The sequence below is a fragment of the Amphibalanus amphitrite genome, unplaced genomic scaffold, assembly GCF_019059575.1.
Source record: "Amphibalanus amphitrite isolate SeventyFive unplaced genomic scaffold, NRLGWU_Aamphi_draft 000363F_arrow, whole genome shotgun sequence".
Lineage (NCBI taxonomy): Eukaryota > Metazoa > Arthropoda > Thecostraca > Balanomorpha > Balanidae > Amphibalanus > Amphibalanus amphitrite.
Genome location: NW_024881857.1, coordinates 338354 through 360685, shown reverse-complemented (window position 1 = coordinate 360685; position 22332 = coordinate 338354). Strand labels below are relative to the sequence as shown.

The window sequence follows — 22332 nt, the reverse complement described above, 5'->3', positions numbered from 1 at the left end:
CGCGGCCGGTCGGGCGGGAAACGGTGTCACGGTCAAGTCGTCACCTTCTGAGCGGCAGCCCGGCCAGGGATGGCCAGGAGCCGCCGCGGGCCCGGGACCGGCACAGTCACTGGACCAAACCTTTCACCGGGACCGTATTGTGACGAAACGGCACAGGGAGGATACGGTGGCGTAAGCAGCAGCACGCCCGGTATGCAAACTAATGAGCATCTTCTTTCATTAGCAAAGATGAAACGCCTCTGAACCAATTAACGTTCTGTTACGGATAGCAACGGGAGTTTAATTATTCCGACTGGAACACAAGCCCGAGGGATGCTTATTTTCTGTCCAGACTCCAGAGGACGGGAAAGTGCGGTGCGCCGCCATGTGGCTTACATATTACATATATAAATTGGAGGGAATCGTGCAATTAGCCTGGGCAGGACATCTGGCGACCGGTCGAAGTGAAAATACGCACTTCCTGGTTTGCGAGGTGAAAACCTCTAGGGCATTAGGTACTGACAACTGCGTTACTGGACTGCGTCGACACGGACTGGCTTACCAGGAGCTGTGTCAGTAGAATGCCTACAGCTCGGTGTTACAGGCATTGAATGGGGATAAATGCAGGAATAAATTAAGCCCGGGATGTTAACTCATTTGGTAAAGCCGGCATCGGGCGCTCCTACTGCTACACGCACCAGTTGACAGCCAAAGGTCCGTGGATGTTGATGTGAAATCGCTGAACTTTGGGTCGTCAACGAACTCCGAATGGATGCGTGTCGACGATTGGCAGCGAAGGGCTGTTCCATGCCTATCGGTTTCACCGCTAAACTAGCCACCATTGGCCGCAATATAGGGCCGTTAGATCGATGCTCGTTGGCCCTAATTACATGAATCGATTGCACAATTAGGCGTCCACCGATAGCGTCAATTAGCCACGCCCAATAGTTGTACGGGTGGTATCGTATCGAATAACCATCGACCGGGCGCCACATGAGCAGCTAACGAAAGCGGGGTCTGCCCGCGTGCCTCGTTTGGCGTGAGGTCTGCGCGAGCCTCGTCAGTCGCAGCGCTCTGTTCATGTTGTCAATCGCCAGCTCTGCTTATGGTCCCGAACCCGTAGAGCGAGAGCCCTGTCCGAAAGCCTCGTTGGACCGGCGAGGTCTGCTTGAGCCCGCTTGGCGCAACGCTTTTTCGCATCGTTGGTCGCCAACTCTGCCTTAGTTCTCTGTCTATAGCCCCGGACCCGTATGGCGCGAGCTCTATCCGTATCCCCGTAAAATGCACGAACTTGGTTCGTGTCCCCTCTCGTACCCCGCCCCCGTCTCGGCCCCGCAGGACTGGCTGGTTGGAGCGATATCCGGTCCGGGGGCCACAACTATCGGCCGCCAGCCTTGAGCGGCTCCGTGTAGCCAAAACGGTCCGTGTCGATCCGAGTTCGCCACCGCAGCACGGTCACGCTAACGTAGGCACGGACACAACCACGGTAGCACGGCGGGCCTGATAACACCAGCGACGGCCTTGCTGATATATGGTACCTATGTCCTGTTGACACTCTATGCAGGCCTTTTCAGGCATTTGAGAATGAGCCGTTGAAAATCCTGGACGCACTACAGCATCGTTTGTTGAAAGCGGGTGAGTGGCGAGTCAGCATTTTCTCGTGCAAGCGGCCGGTTGCATTGCAGCACCCTTCTCGCCGGCCGCGGTCTCTCTCCGGCCCGCAGCTCCCCCGCTGGCTCAGAGTAAACAGATCAGCCGCGGCAGCCGGCCGACGACATACACAGACCGGGTAAACACGGTCCCAGGGATCCGCCGCTGCCGACACCGAGCCGAGCGAGCCGCCTGACCGAGCTGCTGAGGCGCTAGTGCTACCGACGACGACCAGCGAACCGACGGCCAGTCGCCAGCTGCCTTACCAAGCCGCTACTTACACCATACCGACCCCGCCCGCACTACTTAGAACCAGCACCGACCGGTTACCGACCAAGCCGCTACCTACAACTACGAAGCTACTTTGTCACTACTCGCACCGACAGCCGCTCGTTCACAAAACCCAGCCGCTACGGCAGCCCCTACCGGCAACAGAGTTGCTATCAGTCGCGATTGCACCTCATCACCCAGTCTGTGCTAACACCGTCCGCGTTATGGTTTTACTACTCTGCTCTGCGCTGCCGAGCCACCACCGACACCACCCGCACGACCAGCCCGCTGCTGACACCCCGCTCGGTCCTGTAGCTGAACCTGGATGCGGGCCGGCCGGACCGGACCTCAAGCAGACCGGCATGGCAGCTCGTCCCATTCGTGTCGCAGCCAGACTGTTATCAAATTCCTCAGCGTTTGGACATCGCGTAACAAGGCGGTACTGGCCAGACAAGGCCGCGAAACGCTCGGAGGTACCATGATGTGCTTTGAGGTAACGTGATGTAACGAAAACTAGTCGTGTTGTTTCACGGCTCAGTCAGTGACAGACTTGGACTGGACAGGCCGGCGCACGGAGAGTCCACTGACGGTCAGGCACCAGCCTGTTGCTGCTCCGTGAACCGGACACACCGTTCAGCGGCTCAGTGCGTGCAACGACCATTATGAGGAGTCCATTTCATTATTTTGCATACATTATTTCCATGAATGATTGCTAGTTGGAACGGTTTTGGCATAGGCACTTGCAAAGCAGGTCGTTAGCATGCGTTTTAATCAGGCATCCAATGTCAGGAAACACGAGCGATTGTCACAAACAGGTCTGTACCGAGCGATAAAGGTCATTAGTAGTTCCATTACACATTCCATAATGTCGCGATTGCCACCTCCTTGCAAATCAACATCAAGACAATATGCTAAAAATAGCCTATAGCTCCCATAAAAGAAATAGGGGAAAGTGGGTGTATTGCGCCCTTCTAACCAATTGCGCCCACCAACATTCCCACGGATTCAATGGCATGTTTTGAATTTTGAATTCGAAAACATTATTTTCCCCACTGGACAGTTCCTTTTATGGCCCAAGCTCCCCGATGAAGCCAATCAGCAAGGCTCATTACGCCATCAAAGATGTTACGGCGTTTTCTTAGTTTTTTTGCAGTATTTTGTACCGTTGGCTATAAAAATGTGTGATATTTATGTGATTTTCAGAGTGATATTTAAAAAGAAAAGTCCTTTTTTCATTATATTTCACTAAAACAGTTAGCTTCCTTCAACATCTTTATGATAACTTCCACGCTTTTATTAAAAAGCACCTCAATTTTAATTGCGCCCATGGCAATTGCGCCAGGGGGGCGCAAATAGAATAATGGTGTAGCTATTGCATATCACGACAGCATGAATGCATCATTAACTGATTGCAATAAAGGAGGAGTTTAATGTCAGGCAGGGGAGCAACCCGCTGTCGTCAGTCCGCAAATTATTTCTCTCGTCAAACTTATAATTTAGCTGCCATTTAGGCTACGAACTTGTGGTGTAATTGACAAAATACGACATTTTCAACATGGACTCAGGCGTGAGAGGTGACAGCTATGACAAAAAAGTAAAAACTGATGTCATAAAGCTGTCGAAACAATAAAAATTATTAATTTTGAGAGAAACGATTGAAAATGTAACCGTATAGGCGCATACGTTCACATATATCTAGTCGGTTACAGTAAACGTTTTCGTTGCACTTTTACAAGCGTACGAAACGAACACATGTAAAGTTATCTACGTGGGCTAAAAAACATCGCGATTTACACCTACATTTATTATTTAACCAGCGTGAATAACATTATGAATATTAAAGCAAGCCGCGATGACATTAGACTGCCGGGGTGTATGCATTCCGTCTCATTCGCTTAGCCATGTTAAAGTATAGGGCGCAATTCGGTTCTAATTGCGCCATCCCCCTGGCGCAATTTACAGCAGTTGTTGGCAAATGCGCCCTTTTACATGTTTCTGAAATAGCAGCTGTCAGAAGCAAACGAAACATTCTTAATTGATCGGGATGCTCTTAAATCGTAGCCAATGAGTTCCTCTTTGAAATGGTCACCAATGCATGCTTATATCTCCAGCGGTTTTCTTACAATCAGCGTTTTTCCTTAAGGTGGCGCAATTCACCCTCCTTCCCCTACAGCAATAAAGCTAGACCGGAGTTAGAAACCCCACAACATCAAGATTGCCTATAAATGTTACATCCACCAATAGAGAGTGGCGTGCAAGAATAGCTGTCTGTTGGCCTGCAGCTGTCATTTATTCAGTGTTCGTACGCCGTAGAGTTAGCGAGATCGATGAACCACACGCGTTAATCGATCTGCCCTGGCACGCAACCACCCGTCTAACTAAAAACATCAACACTGGGGCTGTTACAATCAAAGGGACTGACTGGACCGCACTGGGGGCATCCCGGGACTTCAGGCTGGGAAAAAGAAAACCACTTACCCAAACGCGCTTTCGTGTTTGCGGAAGGGAGTGGCGATTTTCATATAGCCATAGACCGCTGACTGCCATATCAGTTTCGACAGCGAACCTGCCATCGACGTGGATAACTCAAATTTCGTTATAGTCATTTGGACGAAAATAGATGGATGACGAGCACCCCCTCGTTTCGCCCGGCTTCACGCGTGAAACGACCTAGCCGAGAACGTGCATATTACTCGTATATGACGCAAACGTAGGGACGGCAGCGGACACAGCAGCATGACAGCTGACTCAAAGCGACGGTGCTGAATCATAGTTCAATCATAGTGAATAGCGGGCATGGTCATAAGCCCTGCAATATGCCGCACAGGCTCGCTAGCCCGGTCTGCCGCGCTGATGGCTGTTTTATGATCGTACGTACCGTAAACGGAAAATTAGGGAATGAGTGGCGGCGCATCAGCTCCACGACGCAGCATCGGCATTACAGAGCGTTTGTGGATGTCGCACAGCTTGCAACATACAGCGGCGTAACAGCGAGCGAGCTGGCGCGGGTACCTTCGTACTTACACCGCGTGAATGATCGTCATTCATCAAGAGCGACGTCTCTTTTGTGTTATTATTTGTAACCCAATGTCGCTACGAAGTGGCCACGCCAGCCACTTCTGTCGCCGATGTAAACATTCTTTCAAAGCTGGACAGAGGCAGCGCCAGTGGTTTCTTGTGTCATAATGAGCTATGCGCTCGCTTAACCTAAATAATATCTCGAAGGCATCACGCCAACGCCGGTAGTTCACTCTCTAAGAATGACCGTCAACATTCAGCAAAACAAGCATACGTTCAGACTTCAGACGCACGGCGACTGGCGAGGTCCAGACGGGTGCAAATTTAGTAACAGCAGCAGGTCCCCGTGCTGTATTTTGCACTTTTAACGTCATCCATTACCAAAGGCTGTTTGTTGACCGGTGCTGGCGTACGGGAGTATTCGGCTGGGTACCGGACGGTCGCAGGAAACATTACTAGCATAGCTGTACGCATCACGGTACCACCGCTACCGTGACGAACCGCGTGTTCGGTATCACCGCTCTACCGGCACCGTCAGCGGCAGACGCAGCCGTCACGAGTCGGACAGCCGCCCGACCGTGACGGAGGCGGCGTCACGGTCATTAGATGCGCCACGACCGTCCGTCACGACACGGCCAGGCTCGGTGCTCGGGAAGCCGCCACCGCTGGGCGAGTTTGGGTTACGGCAACGAACTCTGATTACGGTAGTCCCCGCTGACCGGACATGCACCGCCGGACGAGGGCTCCTTTTTTGTGTCCGACGTTGACGTCTCACAAAGCAGTGTCGTGTCCAAAATTCAGCGATCCGAAATGATCGGGATCCAAGGCAAACATCACATAACAACGAAGCAAGTCTTTAAATCTGGGAGTTTCTGACTAGCTTCTCTGACAACCCAGGTCTATGTATGGTTTTAACGCCACCCGAGGGTCGGAACAGGTCAGTGTGGCCAAATTGGTTTAGCGTTACGGGGAGGATGTATAAAAAAGTCGTATGAGGATGTCACTATTTAAAAAAAAAAACTCGTCTTCAGTGTCACTTAAGGTGCAGTTTTTACAAGTTATGTGGAAAAACTATACCTGACGACAAGCTCTGGTGGAAAGTAAAAAAAAGTCAAATATTGTCATCAAAGATGTAAAAAAAAAAACATTGCAAGCGCGACAGTACGAGTATGACGGTGCGAATCGTACATTGGAACATTTTTAGTCTTTATTCCTACACTAGGTATGCTTTCACAACAAAAGCGTTGTGATGATATAATTTTCAAATTTCTGAGGATGTCATTAAACTTTTCATTGGGGGTGACTTTCCCCGCAACATCACCAATTTGGCCACACTGGAACAGGTGAGATAGCGACACTAAGTCACCAAGTCACTCCACCACCGTCTCGGAGGTCACGAAAGAGCGAACAGCGTGACAACATCGACAAATCGACCCCGGTTTCGAAGAAAATGGGAAAGGCGGGCGCATCAAATTTAAGCTGCCGTTTCAAAAGTATCCGCCGAAGCCAACGATGGTCTCAGACTTCAGAGCAGCCTTGGCGGAGGAGCGACATGGGCGTCTCGTATCGAGCCCTCATGCTTATTATCGCCGTTAGCTGGGATGTGGTCGTCGCTATTGGCATCACAGGCGCACAACGATTCTTACGACGCAAACTGCGCCAACAGCGGCCATTAGCAATCTAGCGTCTATCGCCATTTGCCACTAATATTGCACTAATGAATACTCAACCACACATCTGCGATACTACCAGTATAACGCCTTTGGGCGGGGCGACCAACGGAGCGACCGAGAGGGTGGGCCTTGCACGTACGAAATTGCGAGGGGGTACCTCCAACTCACTTGTGTACGGCACCCTACTAACCGGTCTTTAGCGATGCACCAAATTTGAGCACAATCGGCCCAGCCGTTCTCGAGATCTGGAAGCGGCACATTGCACGTGCGCACGTGCAAAATGGGTCCAACTGACTTGTACACGGCACCTTGCTAACTGGTCCCTAACCGTGTACCAAATTTGAGCACCATCGGTCCAGCCGTTCTCGAGATCTGGAAACGACCCCTGCACGTGCGCACGTGCAGCAGAACCCCAGCTCTGGCACATGGATAAGGCGCAGTGCCTAGTGGCCAGTGGGTGCCTACCTACATGCCAACTTTCAGCGCAATCGGCCAAGTAGTTACCGAGATATTGCAACTATTACAAAACTGAAACCTCTTCGTTTTGCACGTGGCACGTGCATAAGGGGTCACCCACATGCATCGGGAACAGTCCAACACTTGGTAGAAGGAATGAAGCTACCCTACAAAAATTATCGCATGTAAATCGGTCAAGTGGTTGCTAAGCGTCGCAAAAGCGTGACCACGGCCGGCCGGCCGGCCGCTCATACTCAGAAATTTCCGTTATTCTACGTAAGACTCCGCTCGCTCCGCAAAAACCCCCTTTTTTGCCTTGAAACTCAGAGACACAACTCAAAGAAACCGAATATGGAAATGAAATAGAGACTATCTAAGAGTTATGTGCCTTTTTATTCTGGCATTTAACTGGCTAGTGGGTGGGGGTGGTGAGGTGGAAGATGGATGGTGGGTGTTAGTTAGGTGTCGGTAAATGCTCACCGGTGTGTGATCGGATTAAGAGCTCACCTGTGGTGGGTCATTGCCCTTCACAGACACGTAGTAGACGATGCCAAAGCACCAAACTGCTGCCACCAGCAGCAACCATTTAAAGTTGCGGCGGCACAGCATCCGTGATGGCAGCATGGCGACCAGCTCTGAAAGAAACATTCCCAATATGAAACATTGACTCACTTTGTGTGTGTGTTTAACACATGCCCTGCAGTAAGTCAGTGATTTGAAGATAAAAGTGGAATGCTCACTAAAACTCACATACAAAATTCCAGTGACTAAGTCTGCATAATCTAATTTATTTGTAATTCATGGCCTTCCCAAAACTAATGTTTAAAAAGCCATCCTAAGTGAAGCCAAGTAGAAGAAAATATTATTGAACAAAACTGATGAATAGCTGACAAAACAGATTATCAGCATGCAAGCAGAGTGAAATGACTTGTCACATGAGAGCCCCGCACAACCAGGTTTTGGAGCCCACATTCGGCAACAACAATTGCCGTACTCTAAGTGCCACTGCTCAGTACCTGTTGATGACAAGCAGAAAATACAAAAATACCTCATTTTTCACACTTGTGTCAATTTTGCTGCATCAATAATCGAAAATATAAATAAATCCCCCTAACATATATCAAAAGTTTGAGAAAGAGGATCAAATTTCGAAGTTTGTTATCACACTTACCAGCAAGCTCTGTGTAGCCACTTATTTGTGACTTATTGTCGATGAAGGGGTGAAAACACCAACTGAAAAACGGTTATGCACAAATGCCCCTTTCCTTCACCCACAGAACCAGAACCGCGCAGCGCACCACACGACGGACAAACAGCGAATGGGAAATGATGCTTACAAGTTACAACTCTTCTTTCAACTTACATTTACGTATTACTTGCGTCATGTTCACTTTTGCTTCAAGGTCGCTGTCAGCTGACTAAGAAGCTTCCATTTTAGATATTTTTTCAGAAAACGAAAAATTCTTTTTAGAACAAATCAGTTATGAGCTTTGAAAAGTGACAGTCACCATTCACTTACACATGAAATATATATTCGGGTGTGATGACTCTAGTTATGTATGAATATTGCATTTCCATTTTGTTGGGAAAACAGCTTAGTAGATAGAAATATTTCAAGTACTAGTGTAAACTTCCTACCTTTCCACCTCTATAGCTACCAGATTTCCAGGGCGCCATCTAGTGAGCAGGGAATTCTCCCCGGTTTCTTTAGGGCAAAACTGAATGTTTTGCATACAAATGCTTTTATTGTTCACAAAATATATTTCAATATATTTTACTCTAAATGAAAAGCAGTCCTTTGTATTGAAAATCGACAAATAAATGCGCGGCAAAGAGCCATTTCATCCCGAGAATGCAAAATAGCGGAATAAGGCGTTGAGTCAAAAGTCAAACAAAAATTCAATAGCAGCTTAGGAAAATGTGTTTTGTTTGAATCATTCAGTATCTTTCTGAATGAAACTTTCCTTTTTTAGTGACCAAGAAGCACGAGTACCTTAAAAGTACTTGCTCCCACCCATCTCTAGGTCATTTCGGATACACAACTCGGGCGAGCTGTGACGATTGTGGTCGTGCGGCTGGAGAGGTCGAGGGTGCGGTGTTCCCGTGTATTGTGCTTGGGGAATCTTATCACATTTTGTGAATAATGCGTGTTTGAATCTGAAAGTCTCTCCTATCAGCTGCATCCGGTTCTGCGACATTTTTGAACCGTCAACAGAAGGAGTTGCTCAAGCTTCGTGAATAACTGGGCATAAGAAAGGTCGAGGTGGGTTTTTAATCAGATTTCATGTGTAAACAGTGTATTTCGCACTTGAATATGACATTTTATCTGTGATTGGATTTTATCTGTGATTTATCTGTGATTGGGTTGAGAGAGAGAGACGTACTTTTACTAACTTGACTTGATTATTATGACCAAAAAGATTACCAGTAGACTGGGTCGAAGGTGGGCGGAGTAGATGTGAAATTGGTGATGGGTGAATGAGTAGAATGTTACATCCGTGGGCTGTGTCATTGTGAGCTTTTAATGCATCAATCACAAAAAATGATTTGCTCTCACAGGCTATGAGAAAATTGCATTAATGACCTTAAACCATGTGTTTAATTTCAGTAGGCGGAACTATGGTCAAGCGTACCCATTTTCGGGAACGCATTTTCGTTCCCATATTTGGGAACGATAAACCCAAATATGGGAACGCCATGTAGGCATTATTTAAAACAAGAAAAAGAACCGTTAACCCGCGCCCCGTAGGGCTACCGGCGGACCCTACCACCCGTAGGGGGGGGGCCGTTTCGGCCCCCCCCCCTAAGATCTCGGAAAGTTACCGGCCGATTTTCAAAATTCAAACGGCGTTTGATAGCCCTACCCGGGAACTACCTTGTGACCAAATTTCATTGACCTAGGTCAAACCGATGACGTCACAGGTCAGGTCAAATGTCAGATTTTCACCGTTCACAGGCAATTCAAGAAATGTGCTGTGAAATCGAGTAAATTGGTAATTTATTGAAAACCATCGATGGTATATTGTTCGTCAAACACATACTTTGCTATCTGAGGTCACTGATACCAGGTCAGGTCACAGCGAGGTCAGGTCACCGGGGGTCACAATATGAATGTGTCGTGTGATACATGTTTTATGGTCCATTTTACATGACAAATGCGATTATGTGGGTTAGGCAGCCTTTGGGGCCAGCCTAGGTCACGTTTTGGTGAAGGTCAGGTCAAGGTCAGGTCAAATTAGGTCAAATTTCAAAGTTGATATTTTTTCATAAAATGGGTATCCATTCGATGCAGCTCGTCACGGGGAGTCTAATGGTGGTCTTTGTTTTGCTCTACGAGTTCTAGAATTGCCAAAAATTGAGTTTGAAAATTTGACGTCATCATTTTTGAACAGTTTTTTCGCTATAACTTGGCCAAAAAACGAGGTATCGATCTGAAATTTGGTATGTAGATAGAAGACGGTAGGTACTATCACATATATTCCGGTTTTTTCGAAACTCAAAAAACTTTTTGGATTTTTTGACTAATAAATCCAAAAAAATGCTTTTTTGATTTTTGGGGATCAAAACTCAAAAATTTCAAAAATCCGAGATAGCAGTTTTGTAGCCCTGTCAATTCTACACCTTTTATGTCTTAATCATTTTTCTGTATCTTCAAAGCTGTAGGCCTGACAGGTCTTCTCGCGAAGGTCTTTTTTCGGTCGAAAATGACAGAACATGACGTCACTCTGACGTCATTTGTGGCCAACCTATCACAGCCTCTGGAAAAATTTTTGGTCACAATGTGTAAAATTGATGCCCGGAGGGGTCCTGAAAGTTTGGTGGCGATATCTCCAGCCGTTTAGGAGATATCGACCGAAAAGGACAGGGGGGGGGCCGTTTCGGCCCCCCCCCCTACGGGGCGCGGGTTAAATGACGTCCAAAAAATATAAAACGATCGTGAACCACCTGATATTTGTCTCAATATTGTTGGGAAAAAGTTTGATATTGTAAGGCCCATCGTAGTTTCAAATCGTTCCCCTATTTCTAAAGCAGTCCATCATCCGGGCCGCGAGCCCAAATTTGGGAACGCTCTCGTACACTGGCGCTGCAAGCGTTCCTTATTATGGGAACGGCGTACCCAAAATTGGGAACGATTTCACCGACGCCTTTCAGGGGCTCTTTTCATTAACAAGCATCACGTCCAACGCCGCAAATTATTGTTAACGCAACAATCATCAGATGACCTTTCCGGCAAGACCGTCGCATGTTTCGCCCGGTCTTCTGCGCTTTTATTCCCGTCGATCTCGCAGCGGGCACGCCCCCCTCTGCAGGATTACGTAATTCACAACGCTCAGCGATGTTCAACAAGGTCTTCCATACCTATATCCACCGTCCGCGCCGAGGGTGGAGACATGTCAAGCACCTGTCTGTTTATCACCTATAGTTGACGAGCACAAGGAAGTATCCAAAAATGGGAACGCTGGATATGTTACACCCTCTAAACACCTAGTCCCAATGAAAATCTAGTTTTTTCTTTCTTGATGAGTGTAAGTGGCAAAAGGCCTGGTAGGATGGGCACGAGGAATGATCGAAATCAGCATAAAAATTATAAATAAGCCACACAGAGCGACCTATATAAGAGAAATTCCCCCAAAACGATCACGCTTAGAAACACGGAAGACAAAACCACGCTCATGACGCTCCTTATAAAACAACTCTAAACAGCTAGCATCCAAATAAAATATGTCTTTCTGGGACGATAAAATACAGCTGAATAATTTTAAACCACTGAAACTGAGTTTACAACAGTAGTTCGGTAAATTCACTCACGTTCCACGCGGTCGTGCGCCCCGACACCAAATGTCACCGATATTACCCCCGGACTGTCCGCGTGTTCGCTTGCATATGTCAGCATCTGGTGTCGCTAGTATGAAACTTCATAACCAGGCGAAAATTATTATACTTGACCTCAAAATGTAAGAAACGCTTCATTTTCCTTAAAATTGCAAGTTAAATGTAGTATAACCCATGTTTTCACCATTCCGTCATTTCAAAAAATCATTAAAAATATCATTCTACGGTCAATTTCCTTGTGCAACGGTCAGATTAAAGATAATTTTATAGAGACTTAGTAGATACTTAAATTAGCGTGCACTTTTTTGAGACGTGATGCACTAATGAGTTTTAGTGGGCGAACGGCCGAAAAATTACCTTCCGTTCCCATAAATGGGAACGCCCGTTCCCATATTTGGGAACTCTGTTCCCAAAAATGGGAACGTTCCTATATTTGGGTACTCATGACCATAGTTCCGCCTACTGATTTGGAAGCTACTGTTTTGGTAAAATTGCCCTTTTACACCCTAGGCTCAAAATCATTTAATGCTGACAATTTTGGGTACACTACAAGCAGAAATAACAAAACCTAATCAAATCTGACCTTACCCTACCTAATGCATCCTAACCTTACCTTACCTGGCTCAACATGTGGTTGGGTGTACTTTATGCATGTTAAGATGTGTAAAAACTATCATAATTGTCAATGTGCGGTCTCACTTTTCAACGTGAGAAAGATATGTTCTTTCTTTTAATGTTTTGCTCTGTAAGTTTGTTCAGTTTTTAGAGGTTGCATCATTAGGAGGAAATCACCACTGTTACGTATTGATCAATGGTGCATTGTATGAATAATGAATGTAAATAGTAGCTACTAACTCAAATTGCTTACCAGCATAAATTTTGTAGGTCTTAAATATGCATGGGTTGAAATTAGAAACACCTTTTTCTACTGGACTACTGAATGATAGAAACATCAATGATCTCTCCCTTGGGAGAGACGATCTCTGTGCTGCAGTGTGACGCCCCCCCCCCTCCCCTCCCCGGTGCAGATGGCGGACGGATTCAGAGTGGACGGGTTCCGCGTGGACGGCTCGTGGATGCTCTCCGTGTTCGTCACGGACCTCCAGGTCGAGAAGCGGATCCGCGTCAAGGGCGACATGCACGTCGGAGGCGTTATGTTCAAGCTCGTGGAGGATCTCCGTGAGTACAGCTTTGGACATGACATGCCGGACCGGTGATACGACTCCAAAGAGCGATGTCATTGGCGTTCTTTGATAGCTATGTCTGTGATATTATAGGCTGTTTCTGATTCGCGTTAATGGGCTTTTGCGAGCATCGAGTCCTATCCGTTAACTTCTGCGCCTTCAACGCCATACAAATACTGCATTATGACCTTGAGTGCGCCGATTCGGAACAAAATAATCTCTTTAAATGTCACGTTGAATGTCGATGCATGGGTGATTTCTAAGATAGCCAAACTCGTCAGAAAAAGCTCGACCGCGGAGAGTGGGTGTCGCCGATCGAGCACGGTTTGTGACGTCACCAGACCTCATATGACGTCACCAGGGGCGGGGGAGGAGCCGTCTGTATTTAGCACGCGCTCTCGGGCCGCGTGTGCGCCTGTCTGGTGTTTACGGGACCGCGCCGGTTGCGGAGGGCGCCGGGCGCCGCCTCCCGCGCTAACGATGCTGCAAAAGGCCGGCCCCGTGGCTCTGAGTCGGCGCCGATGGCAGAGCGCATGTTTCGCTGCGTCTGCTGTTTTTCTACGGTATCGGGCTACTTATCCGTGCTGCTTCACCATTTTTCTGAAGCGAATATCAGCTTAGAGTTGAACTAAAAAAAAAAGAAATACAATGTGTGCAAAGCTTTGAAAAAAAAATTGATTCCAGGAAAACCAGGTTATCCAGCTTCTCAATCTTTTGTTGGCGCATCGCGTTTCGCACAGCATCCGCTGTGTATTTCTAAGATGAAGTGGGACGAGCGAGATCTGTTGTCACGGCCCCCTTCGTAACAGACCGAGCACCGAGCCTGTCTGACTGACGAGTCGCTTCCTCTGTGGTTCGCCGACGGCCGGGTAGACGGAGACGATGACGTCACGCCATTTGAACCAGGCCGCAGAGGTCACTGCGGCCGTTATAGCGGTGAAATGTGTCAGACCTCCGAGCAGCGGAGAGGTGATGACATCATAAAACGATAAACCGGTCATCAATGTATATTTCCGTAAGATGGACGTCTATAAATTTACGCCCATCAGCTATTTATCTCTTCAGTTTATGCTGCTAGGAGGCTGTATCCGCTTCCGTCTAAAAGTATTAGCTTATTTCATAGAAAATTAATTTTGCTTGCTGGAAATCGCAACCGAAAGCCTTCTGTCTTTGCAAGTTTGGTCCCAGTTATTGCAGTTTGACTTTCAAAACTAAAGTCGTCGGTTGGTCGCTGCCGCAGTAGGGTCTGAGTTTGCCGGACCGAGTTGTCACAGATTCACAGAAAGACGGCCACTCTCCTCACCCCACAGTCGTCCCCATCACTTCCGGCGGTGTTCGACGCCCCGTGTCCCGCTCGGTGCCGCTGTCTCCGGTCCCGGAGGCGCTGCGCAGTATCGCCAGCGGGCGGAGGAGCGGTGGGAGCCCCTTCCTTCCATCTATTTCCGCCCGGATCTCGCGTTACGGCGCCGGAGGCCGTCAAGGTCGGGGTGGCGGTCGCGGTTCGTCGGAGAGGTGTGCGAGGGATGCGTGACGCGCGGGATCTTCCAGGGATGGTGTGTGTGTGAGACGGTAGAGCACCCCTCTCCCTCCTCTCCCCGCCGGAAGTGAGCTGCTCGCCCCGTCCCCAACCCCGCCGTGTGCCCGTGCAGACACTGTGGGGGCGGCCAACATAGTCTGGAGCAGGCAAAGCGCGAATAATATAATAAATTTACTCCGTAGGGACTCCCTCCTACTGACTGGCGTCTCACGGGATCGTACTTTCGCTCTTGTTGATCTCCGCGCCTCAGTAAAGCTAGGCTGTAAGTAACCGATGCAGACCAGCCTGATGCAGCGTCTCAGTCCTGGCGTTTGGCGGAGGACATTTGGCACAGCCCTGGCCGCTCCGGACGACGAGAGATGGATGTGCCACATGGTGCCTATCGGTCGACCGGTCGGCCGCCCATCTGGTCTGCCTCCGAGACCCTTCGGCGGCCCACTTCTACCCCTGCTCTCCCTCTCCCTCTCTCTCTCTCCCTCTCCGGGAGTATTGGCCGGACGTTGGTGTGACGCGTGATTGATAACCGTCCTAGTTCGAGTGGACTGATTCGCTCTGTGCCGGAAATAGGGAGAATCCTGATAGGGTGCAATACGATATTGCATCAATGGTGTTTCACCTAGTTCGAATGGACTGATTTGCTCTGTGCCGGAAATAGGGAGAATCCTGATAGGGTGCGATATGATATTGCATCAATGGTGCTTCATCGGATCGGCTTGTGATATTGGTGACTGATGGGGGTTATTCAATCAGCAGTCGCCCACAGTCACGGTACTGGACCATTTCGGGCGGAGCTGATGCCGGGCGATATTTTCTGCAGCCCTTGCTGTGTGAGCTGGCTCGACCGTTGGTACCCGTTGGACCCTCTGCAGCGGTTGCTGTTGTATTCCCTGAGGGACGCCCGCCACACCGCGTGGCCGTGTTACGCGCCTGCACGTCTGAGGGCGGCTTGGACGCAACAGTGGTGGGCGTCGGTACGTGTGATGTTCACCCCCCCCCCCCCACACACACACACATACACAGAGGGAGGGGCGGGGGTAGTCAGCCGTGCTGTCCTGCAGCCGTGCGCGCCGCCGTCGGAGCCGTCGGTCGGCCCTCCGGTTGGTGTTTATAGCGCCCCGACACCGCTGCCGCCGCCGCTGCCAGTCCAAACAAGGTGGCGACGCTGCCTGCCCGACTCCGTCTATTAGCCTTTCTGCCCGCCTGAGTATCATTCTGTCCGACTGTCTGTCCGTCTTTGTATCAGTCTGTCCGTCTGCTCGACCGTCTGTCGAGTATCAGTCTGCCTGTCCGTCTCAGTATCAGTCCATCCGACAGTCAGTCCGTTCGTCTGAGAATCTATCACATTTCTCGCCGTCCGTCTGCCTACCATTTTTGTCCGGCTGGGTATCCGGTATCAAAAACCACCGTGCATTCCAACAGCAGGGATGGCCGGCACCGGTGGACAACACTGACACCTCTCCCGATGTCTCCGGCTGCCGTGTTGTGGCTGATTTCTGCGGCGATCACACGTACCGCCGTGTACCGGTCTCGTCACCTCGTCTCCCGGTGGCCGGTGCGCGCTTGTAAGCCGCCGTGTGCCCGCGCGCCGCTGCGACATTTACGACCGCGCAGCATCTGTCTCGGACAGTTGCGCGGTTTGTCCATTGCGCAAGGACGAGAGCCGCGGAAGTAGCGTACGGTTATCGCTGGTTGTCACCTAGCTGTCGAGTGCCGGCGAGTGGGGCCTCCGGAGAGCTCGGCCGGTGTGGTGCGGCGCCGCGGCGGTCCGGCCGCGGCGGTCCGTCGGCCTGCAGTGGTGCCCGGGGGCGGCGCCGGGCCGTACCGAGCCTGACGTCACACCAACTGACCTTGGCAGCCGCTGCGCCGCCCGGCCTGTGTTCCACGCCGGGCCTGTGCTCGCTCCGTGTCCGAGCCGCCTGATGTGAACTCGACTCGACACCAGCCAGCGGCCGGCTGGGCGGACCGCCAGATCCGTTGGCTGGCTAATGCCGGTCAGTTTCCGGCGTGCGCCGCGGCTGCTGCGGCAGGCGGACGCGCTGAGCGGGTGCCGCCTGGTTCGGCGGCCGACCGGCTGGCTGGAGCCGGCCGACCGAGCCGTATATGGCGCTCGGTCCGCCGCGCCGCCCGCCTGTGCAGCCAGGGGAAGGTCGCTGGTGCGCCGCACTGGACGGCAGGACGGCTGACGTTAGAGGCGTGAACGGTGTAAGGAACAGGCGAGAGAGGTGGTCATATTAGCATGCAACCTTTTTTGCCATTTCTGGAGACCTGTCTTATTCTCTGAATGAAAGATGCTCCGCAAATTTAGCATACGCAATGCACTACTGTCTTTCTTGTGCAAAGGGCTTTCCATGTTCCCGGTGCTTTTGAGCGGTTTTGACGCCTCGCTCGTCCCAGGTGTGAAGCTGGGTTCCAGGTGGTTAGTGGAGTCCTTGGTGGCACGACAAGCTCTAGAAATGTAACTCGATAAACATCACTCGAATACCCGCACGCGCGGCGATTCCACCAGGCCCTCCAATCACTGCGTGGGCCCAGGGCCGGTTTGTAGCCCGTCAGAGATTGTGCAGAGCACTGGCCGCATCCGAACACCTGTCGGTGCTATACGCGTGCAAAACGCGGGGGAGCTTCCACTCCCACGCTGCTCGCAGGTGTCGTAACTAATGCGTGCGAGACTGTCGATCGGTGACTCCTTACACGGTAGCGAGCGATCTCAGGGGCAGAGGGGTGCAGGTGGCGGCCAGATGGTGTCCCTCTCCGCCCCCGGCTCCCAGCGGCGGCACGTGCGCGCTCACCCCTCCTCTCTCTCCCCTCCTCTGGGCCGCCCCAACTCCACCATGTTTCGCGCAGCGCGGCGCCGAGCGACCCCGGCGCCGGTTTTGTGCCGCTCCCACTCTGTTTTTGCGGATCGTTCCACTCCTGCGCGGATCCGGTCTTGGGGTCGGACGCCTCCCGAGACGCCCGTCGTGCCGATGGCGACACTCTCCTGACGATTCAGACACTCTGAGCTGGAAATCTGACGGCCTGGCGTCTGATCAGAGCGGCTATCGGTCGCTGTGACTGCTGGGGCGACAGGCAGACCGTCCCGATCGCGGCGGGGCAGGTTCGGCAGCGGCTCGACCCGGCAGTGATTGGCAGCTGTGTGGGGGCGCGCCGACAGCCGAGCGCTGCTGTCTGCCGGCGCCCACCGCCGCGGCGCACGGAGCACCTGTCGGCTGCGTGTCGGCTCTGACCGCCACCGACCTTGGTAGACTGGGTCTGAGCGTTGACCGCGGGTCACCGCAGCTGGCCAACCAGCCGGTCACGCATACGTTACTTCGGTGAGACCTGGTGCTCCCGTCCTCCGCACTCGCCGTATTACACTTAGAGCGCGGGATACTGGTGGACGCCGTCACCGGCTAGTCTCACAGCGTTGAGCTCACAGCCTGCGCGCCGCCAGCTGCCGGAGCTCAGGGGCGGCGGCCTGAGCCGGTTTAAAAGCCGTGCCGTGCAGCCGTGTCGCCACCTCGTCGGCCGCCTTATACGGCTCGGTAGAAGTACGAGAGGCGGCAGCGGTGGAGAGTCGTCCTCCACTCCTTCCGTGACCAGCGGCGGGTGACGCTGGAACACTGTGGCCAGCCCCAGGCCCCGCCGCCGCCGCTGCCTCCGTTATTGTTCCTACTCACGCTGACTGATCTGATTAGCAGCCGTTTAGATGCGGCGCGGCGAGCGACGGCCTGCTCAGGAGACCGGCGAAGCGCACTGCCTGACGGCCTTTTGGCTCTCATTTGCGGCAGTTTAACGGTTTGACGGATTGCTGTACACCAGAGAAAAATGAGAGTAGTCAACGCTGAAGTCCGGTGGGAATGAACATGACTTGAACATTTGTTTGAGTGGCATAAGGCACATATTTCTTTTTATATCCTTTGTTCTTTAAACGCTGCAGTTTTTGTAAGTATACCTCCTATGTAATTACCTCGGGCTCTTTCCTTGCTCTGACTCCCTCCTCTCCGTTTAGTTCCATACATGTGGTGGCTAGCATCAGTTCCCGTCACCCGACCGCGATGACGTTGATGTGTCAACGTCAGCTGGCGTCACTTCAACGCTGCGATTGATGTCACTGCTGCGTGCAGGTAACACCCGTTACACTGTCGGCCAATACCTGCGCACTGCGCCGCTTACAGCTATGCAGTCAGCCCTCCTACATCCCCGAGCCGGGGCGCTGGCCCCCTGGGCCATGACGTGACATAACGTGGTGTGACGCTCCGTCACACACACCCCGCTGTTGGCCGCGTCATGCTGACGTGACGCCTGTCGTGTGCACTGTGTGCCTGCATTGTGCTCACGGGGCTGTCGGGACCTGGCTGTAGCGGGGACAATGACACATTGCTGGGGACACATGGTGGGAGACTGATGGAATGTGCCTGGGTGGTGCCTACTGGCTACTGCAGAGTGCAGAGCGGATGGGTCACTGACAAACTGCAGGGGTGTGAATCCACTGTCAGGAGAGTGATAGGGGGCGGGCTGCGGGATGCATCAGTTGTGTGGGCCAGGGATGGGCGAATCTAACGATGGAGACAACTGACAAATGACATTGTTCGTCAGACTGGGTGTGAGAGTGCAGATCGTCACGGACCGATGAAGGGCCCACATAACTCGCCGGGCTGACCGGATGCCATACCAGCGGTATTTGGTGTGACTGGCGTAAAGTGGTGCTGACTGAGTGAGAACATTGTGGCCGCGGCTCGGCACAACGCTCACGCTGGGCAGAATTGGAACAGCGACCGCTCGCTGAGCTGCAAAACAGCTCAACAAGCCACTAGAGCAAATGGGCTGCGTCAAGGGCGGTACGTCTTGCTCTAGATGTTTCCGAAAGGAAGGTACTGGCTCTGTAGTTCGAAGTGCATACGGATAATAGAAGCATTAGAAATCGGGGCTGATTAGGACGATCGTTGCTGATCCTGTCCCACGCCTTGTATGGCTCGCCTGCTCGGTCGGGGCGCGGGCCTGCCGTCTGCTCGGTGCAGCGCCGACCCGCTGTTTTCCCTTCTCCCAGCGCCAGACATGGAGAGTGCTAACCGGTCCGGACATACTGTGGCGCTGCCGGGGCCGCCGTCGGCCCGGCCGAGCCAGCGGCCAAGGTCGCATGCTGATGAGACACCCTCCTCGCCTTGACTTTGCCGGGCGGCGCGGGTGGTGTGTGGGAGTCGTCTCCGCCGGCCGTCAGCGGAGCGGAAAGGAGTCTGCTCATCTGTCTGCCGCCTCCGCCACAGGAGAGGCACACAGTGGCTCCTGGGTCGGCCTGCTCGCCTCCCTTACACCTTCGGTGTCACAGGTGTGATCGGCAGGGGTATGACCTGCAACGAACGCTGGCTCACTGACGCATTGGTGAGAACGGGCCAGGTGGGCGCTCGCTCGTCGCAGGGGACAGCAGGGGTGGGCGGCCAGGGCAGGATATGCCAGCTGGGGTGACCGGCTGGCACCGCTGCAGTGTGAACTGGGGGGTGACATCAGTCCCTCTGTCATCTTCCTGCCGTGTCGGTGGCCACAGCGACGCCAGCGGTGACCTGGTTCTCTATTCCCCGTACCAACTATTGCTGAGTGGGTGGGCGGGCCGTGGTCATCTGGCCATTAAACAGTGAGCTGCAGCCACCGCAACAAAGTGCCGCCTCGGCAGCGCACGCCACCACGGAGGGCGTCCCCTGGTCCCCCGCCTCGGTTCTCGGGAGTGTCTCTGCTCGGCGCGACACTCCCCGTCGCCGCGGCGGCGACAGGCGCGGCTCGTCTGCGACGAGCTGCTGCAGTGTTTGACAGATGTCGGCACGGCGGCCATCGACGGCCGATAGCGCCTTCCGAGAGCAGTCAACTGTGTCATTGGCGAGCCGAGCGGCGCGTCTGTCTCCAGTCCCTGGCGGGCGTCCCTCACAGGCCCTCGGACGGTGAGCTAAACTTCTGCGGCCTGTCATCGTCGCCACAAACTGTGGCGACGCCCGTGGCTGAGCGGAGCTGCTTGTGGCGCAGTAGACTCATCTGCACGATGCCGCCTCTCCATCTCTCTTTTACCATCGTTTTGACGACGTAACCTCTCAGTAAGTTTGTTGTTGCTTCTGCAGCTATTTCGTTATAGCGTGCTCGCTCGACTGTACGCTGCGGAGCGCCTCTTCCCATTCTCTGCCGTCGTCTCAGCCGCATTTGTCGCTCTGTGCCGCGTCTGCCGGCTGTATTAGAGCGGTGCGCCGTCACTCGCCACCGCGGCGCCACTCTGGCGTCGTCACGCCGCTCGGCGCTGTTCGGCAGAGATAAATTGGACGATTGCGCCGCACCGTGGCGCGCCACTCGGCCGGACTTTTTGTGGTGCGCCGTGACCGCCTCAGCCCGCGGTGTTGGACGGAGGAGGCAGGGAGGCCGGACGCCGCGCCGTGCTGGATGGGACGCGGTGACACGGTGTGACCGACCGGGCTCAGTTGGAGCGGGTAGATCGACCTGAGACTGCGGGATATCTCATGGGCTGGTGGGGGACATGGAGAGGAGCTGCAACAGCGTGACTAACCTCTACACACCCACACCCAGTTGGGGGTAGGAGGCGGTGTCGTGTGAGCTCGGGGAGAGAGGAGAGGAGAGAAGACAGCGTCGAGGAGAGATAACAGGAGAGAAGATACCTCCGGAAGCACAGTTGGGAACAAGTGGAAAGTCCCTTTCCACTTGTTTCGCAATCTCTGAATAGTTAGACGGGCTTGGGGTCACATTAGGTCGTTCGGGATGTAATTACAAACCGCAATTTTTGTCTTCGGAATGATGGCTGCCATTTGGGCTGCTGGCGGTCTCCCCGGTCTGTAATTTTGAGCATATTGTGTACAATTTCGTCGTTTAATTTAAACGAAGATCGCATCACGACATGAGTAACGGTAAAGGCATAAATGGCTGCCTTTTATCCCGAAATGAAACACCGCTACCATAGCTGCCAAAAGAGACCTCAGTTACGGGCATTCAGCGTCCGTGAATGGGCGTGCGGTGATTTAAGTGGCGTTTTAAACGACATCGTTACGCCAGTGGTCGGCTCGTCACAGCCGGTGTGAGTGGCTCCGGTCCTGTGCCCGTGGGACTGCGGTGTCCGCGGCGGTGGGACCGGCGCGGCGGTACCCTGTCGGTCACTGCGCGCGCGCCTGTGGTCTGGGTGCGCCGTGATGGCACTCGGACACGCGGAGTGTCGGGACTATCGTTTTCAGCGATACCCTCACCGCTTCCGCTGCAGTGGATCCGTCCTCGACCAGCTCCTACCGTTGTGCTGCCACTGACGCCCCAGCCAGGCGATGCCGTCTGGGGTTGGTGAAGGTGATGTCGTCAGTGGTAGGACGTAAATGGTTGGAGAGTGTGAGTTTGGTGCAGAGTGAGATGAATCAGCAGGACTTTTAGGGCTGATGGGGTGTCAGGATGAGATATTGATGGATAAGTGGTGGATGATTTGCGGTGTCCTGGTCGCTATGGAAATTGGAATAGAAAATACCATGACCAGTGGTCCAGCTACTTTAAATGCACGACTACCACTTCCACATATGCATGACCTTTCAGCACTAGGTGCTTCCTGTATTCTCACTGTTGTTTCTCTGTCACACTACTGCCACTGCTGCTATCTGGCGCACCATGCGTTGTGAATTCAGAATGTCGTATTCACGCATCCCCAACTGAGACCGAGTGCGTGACTATATAACCGAGGCTCTCGTCTCTGGAGCTGTCGCCGTGCCCTCTTCAGTCAGGGTCG

At 52.4% G+C, this 22332-nt stretch overlaps 2 protein-coding genes across 5 annotated transcripts in view; one reads left to right on the top strand and one right to left on the bottom strand.

Annotated features, from left to right (window-relative positions):
- The window catches only part of LOC122389589 (polypeptide N-acetylgalactosaminyltransferase 2-like), a 54438-nt gene extending 46064 nt beyond the window's left edge, over positions 1 to 8374 (bottom strand). The window contains exons 1-2 of the mRNA XM_043381761.1: positions 8218 to 8374; positions 7554 to 7681 (exon numbers count right to left, since the gene is read on the bottom strand). Of these exons, the coding sequence (XP_043237696.1) occupies positions 7554 to 7670 (117 nt within the window). The 5' untranslated portion in view covers positions 7671 to 7681; positions 8218 to 8374. The remainder of the gene's footprint in view (positions 1 to 7553; positions 7682 to 8217) is intronic.
- Positions 8375 to 9069: 695 nt separating this feature from the next.
- Positions 9070 to 22332, top strand: part of LOC122389580 (unc-112-related protein-like) — a 46681-nt gene continuing 33418 nt past the window's right edge. For 3 of the 4 annotated variants that reach the window (XM_043381741.1, XM_043381740.1, XM_043381738.1), the window contains exons 1-2: positions 9086 to 9309; positions 12908 to 13058. In XM_043381741.1, the coding sequence (XP_043237676.1) occupies positions 12908 to 13058 (151 nt within the window). In that variant the 5' untranslated portion in view covers positions 9086 to 9309. Of the gene's footprint in view, positions 9310 to 12907; positions 13059 to 22332 lie in introns of all 4 variants that reach the window. The other variant, XM_043381742.1, reaches the window with a different exon arrangement.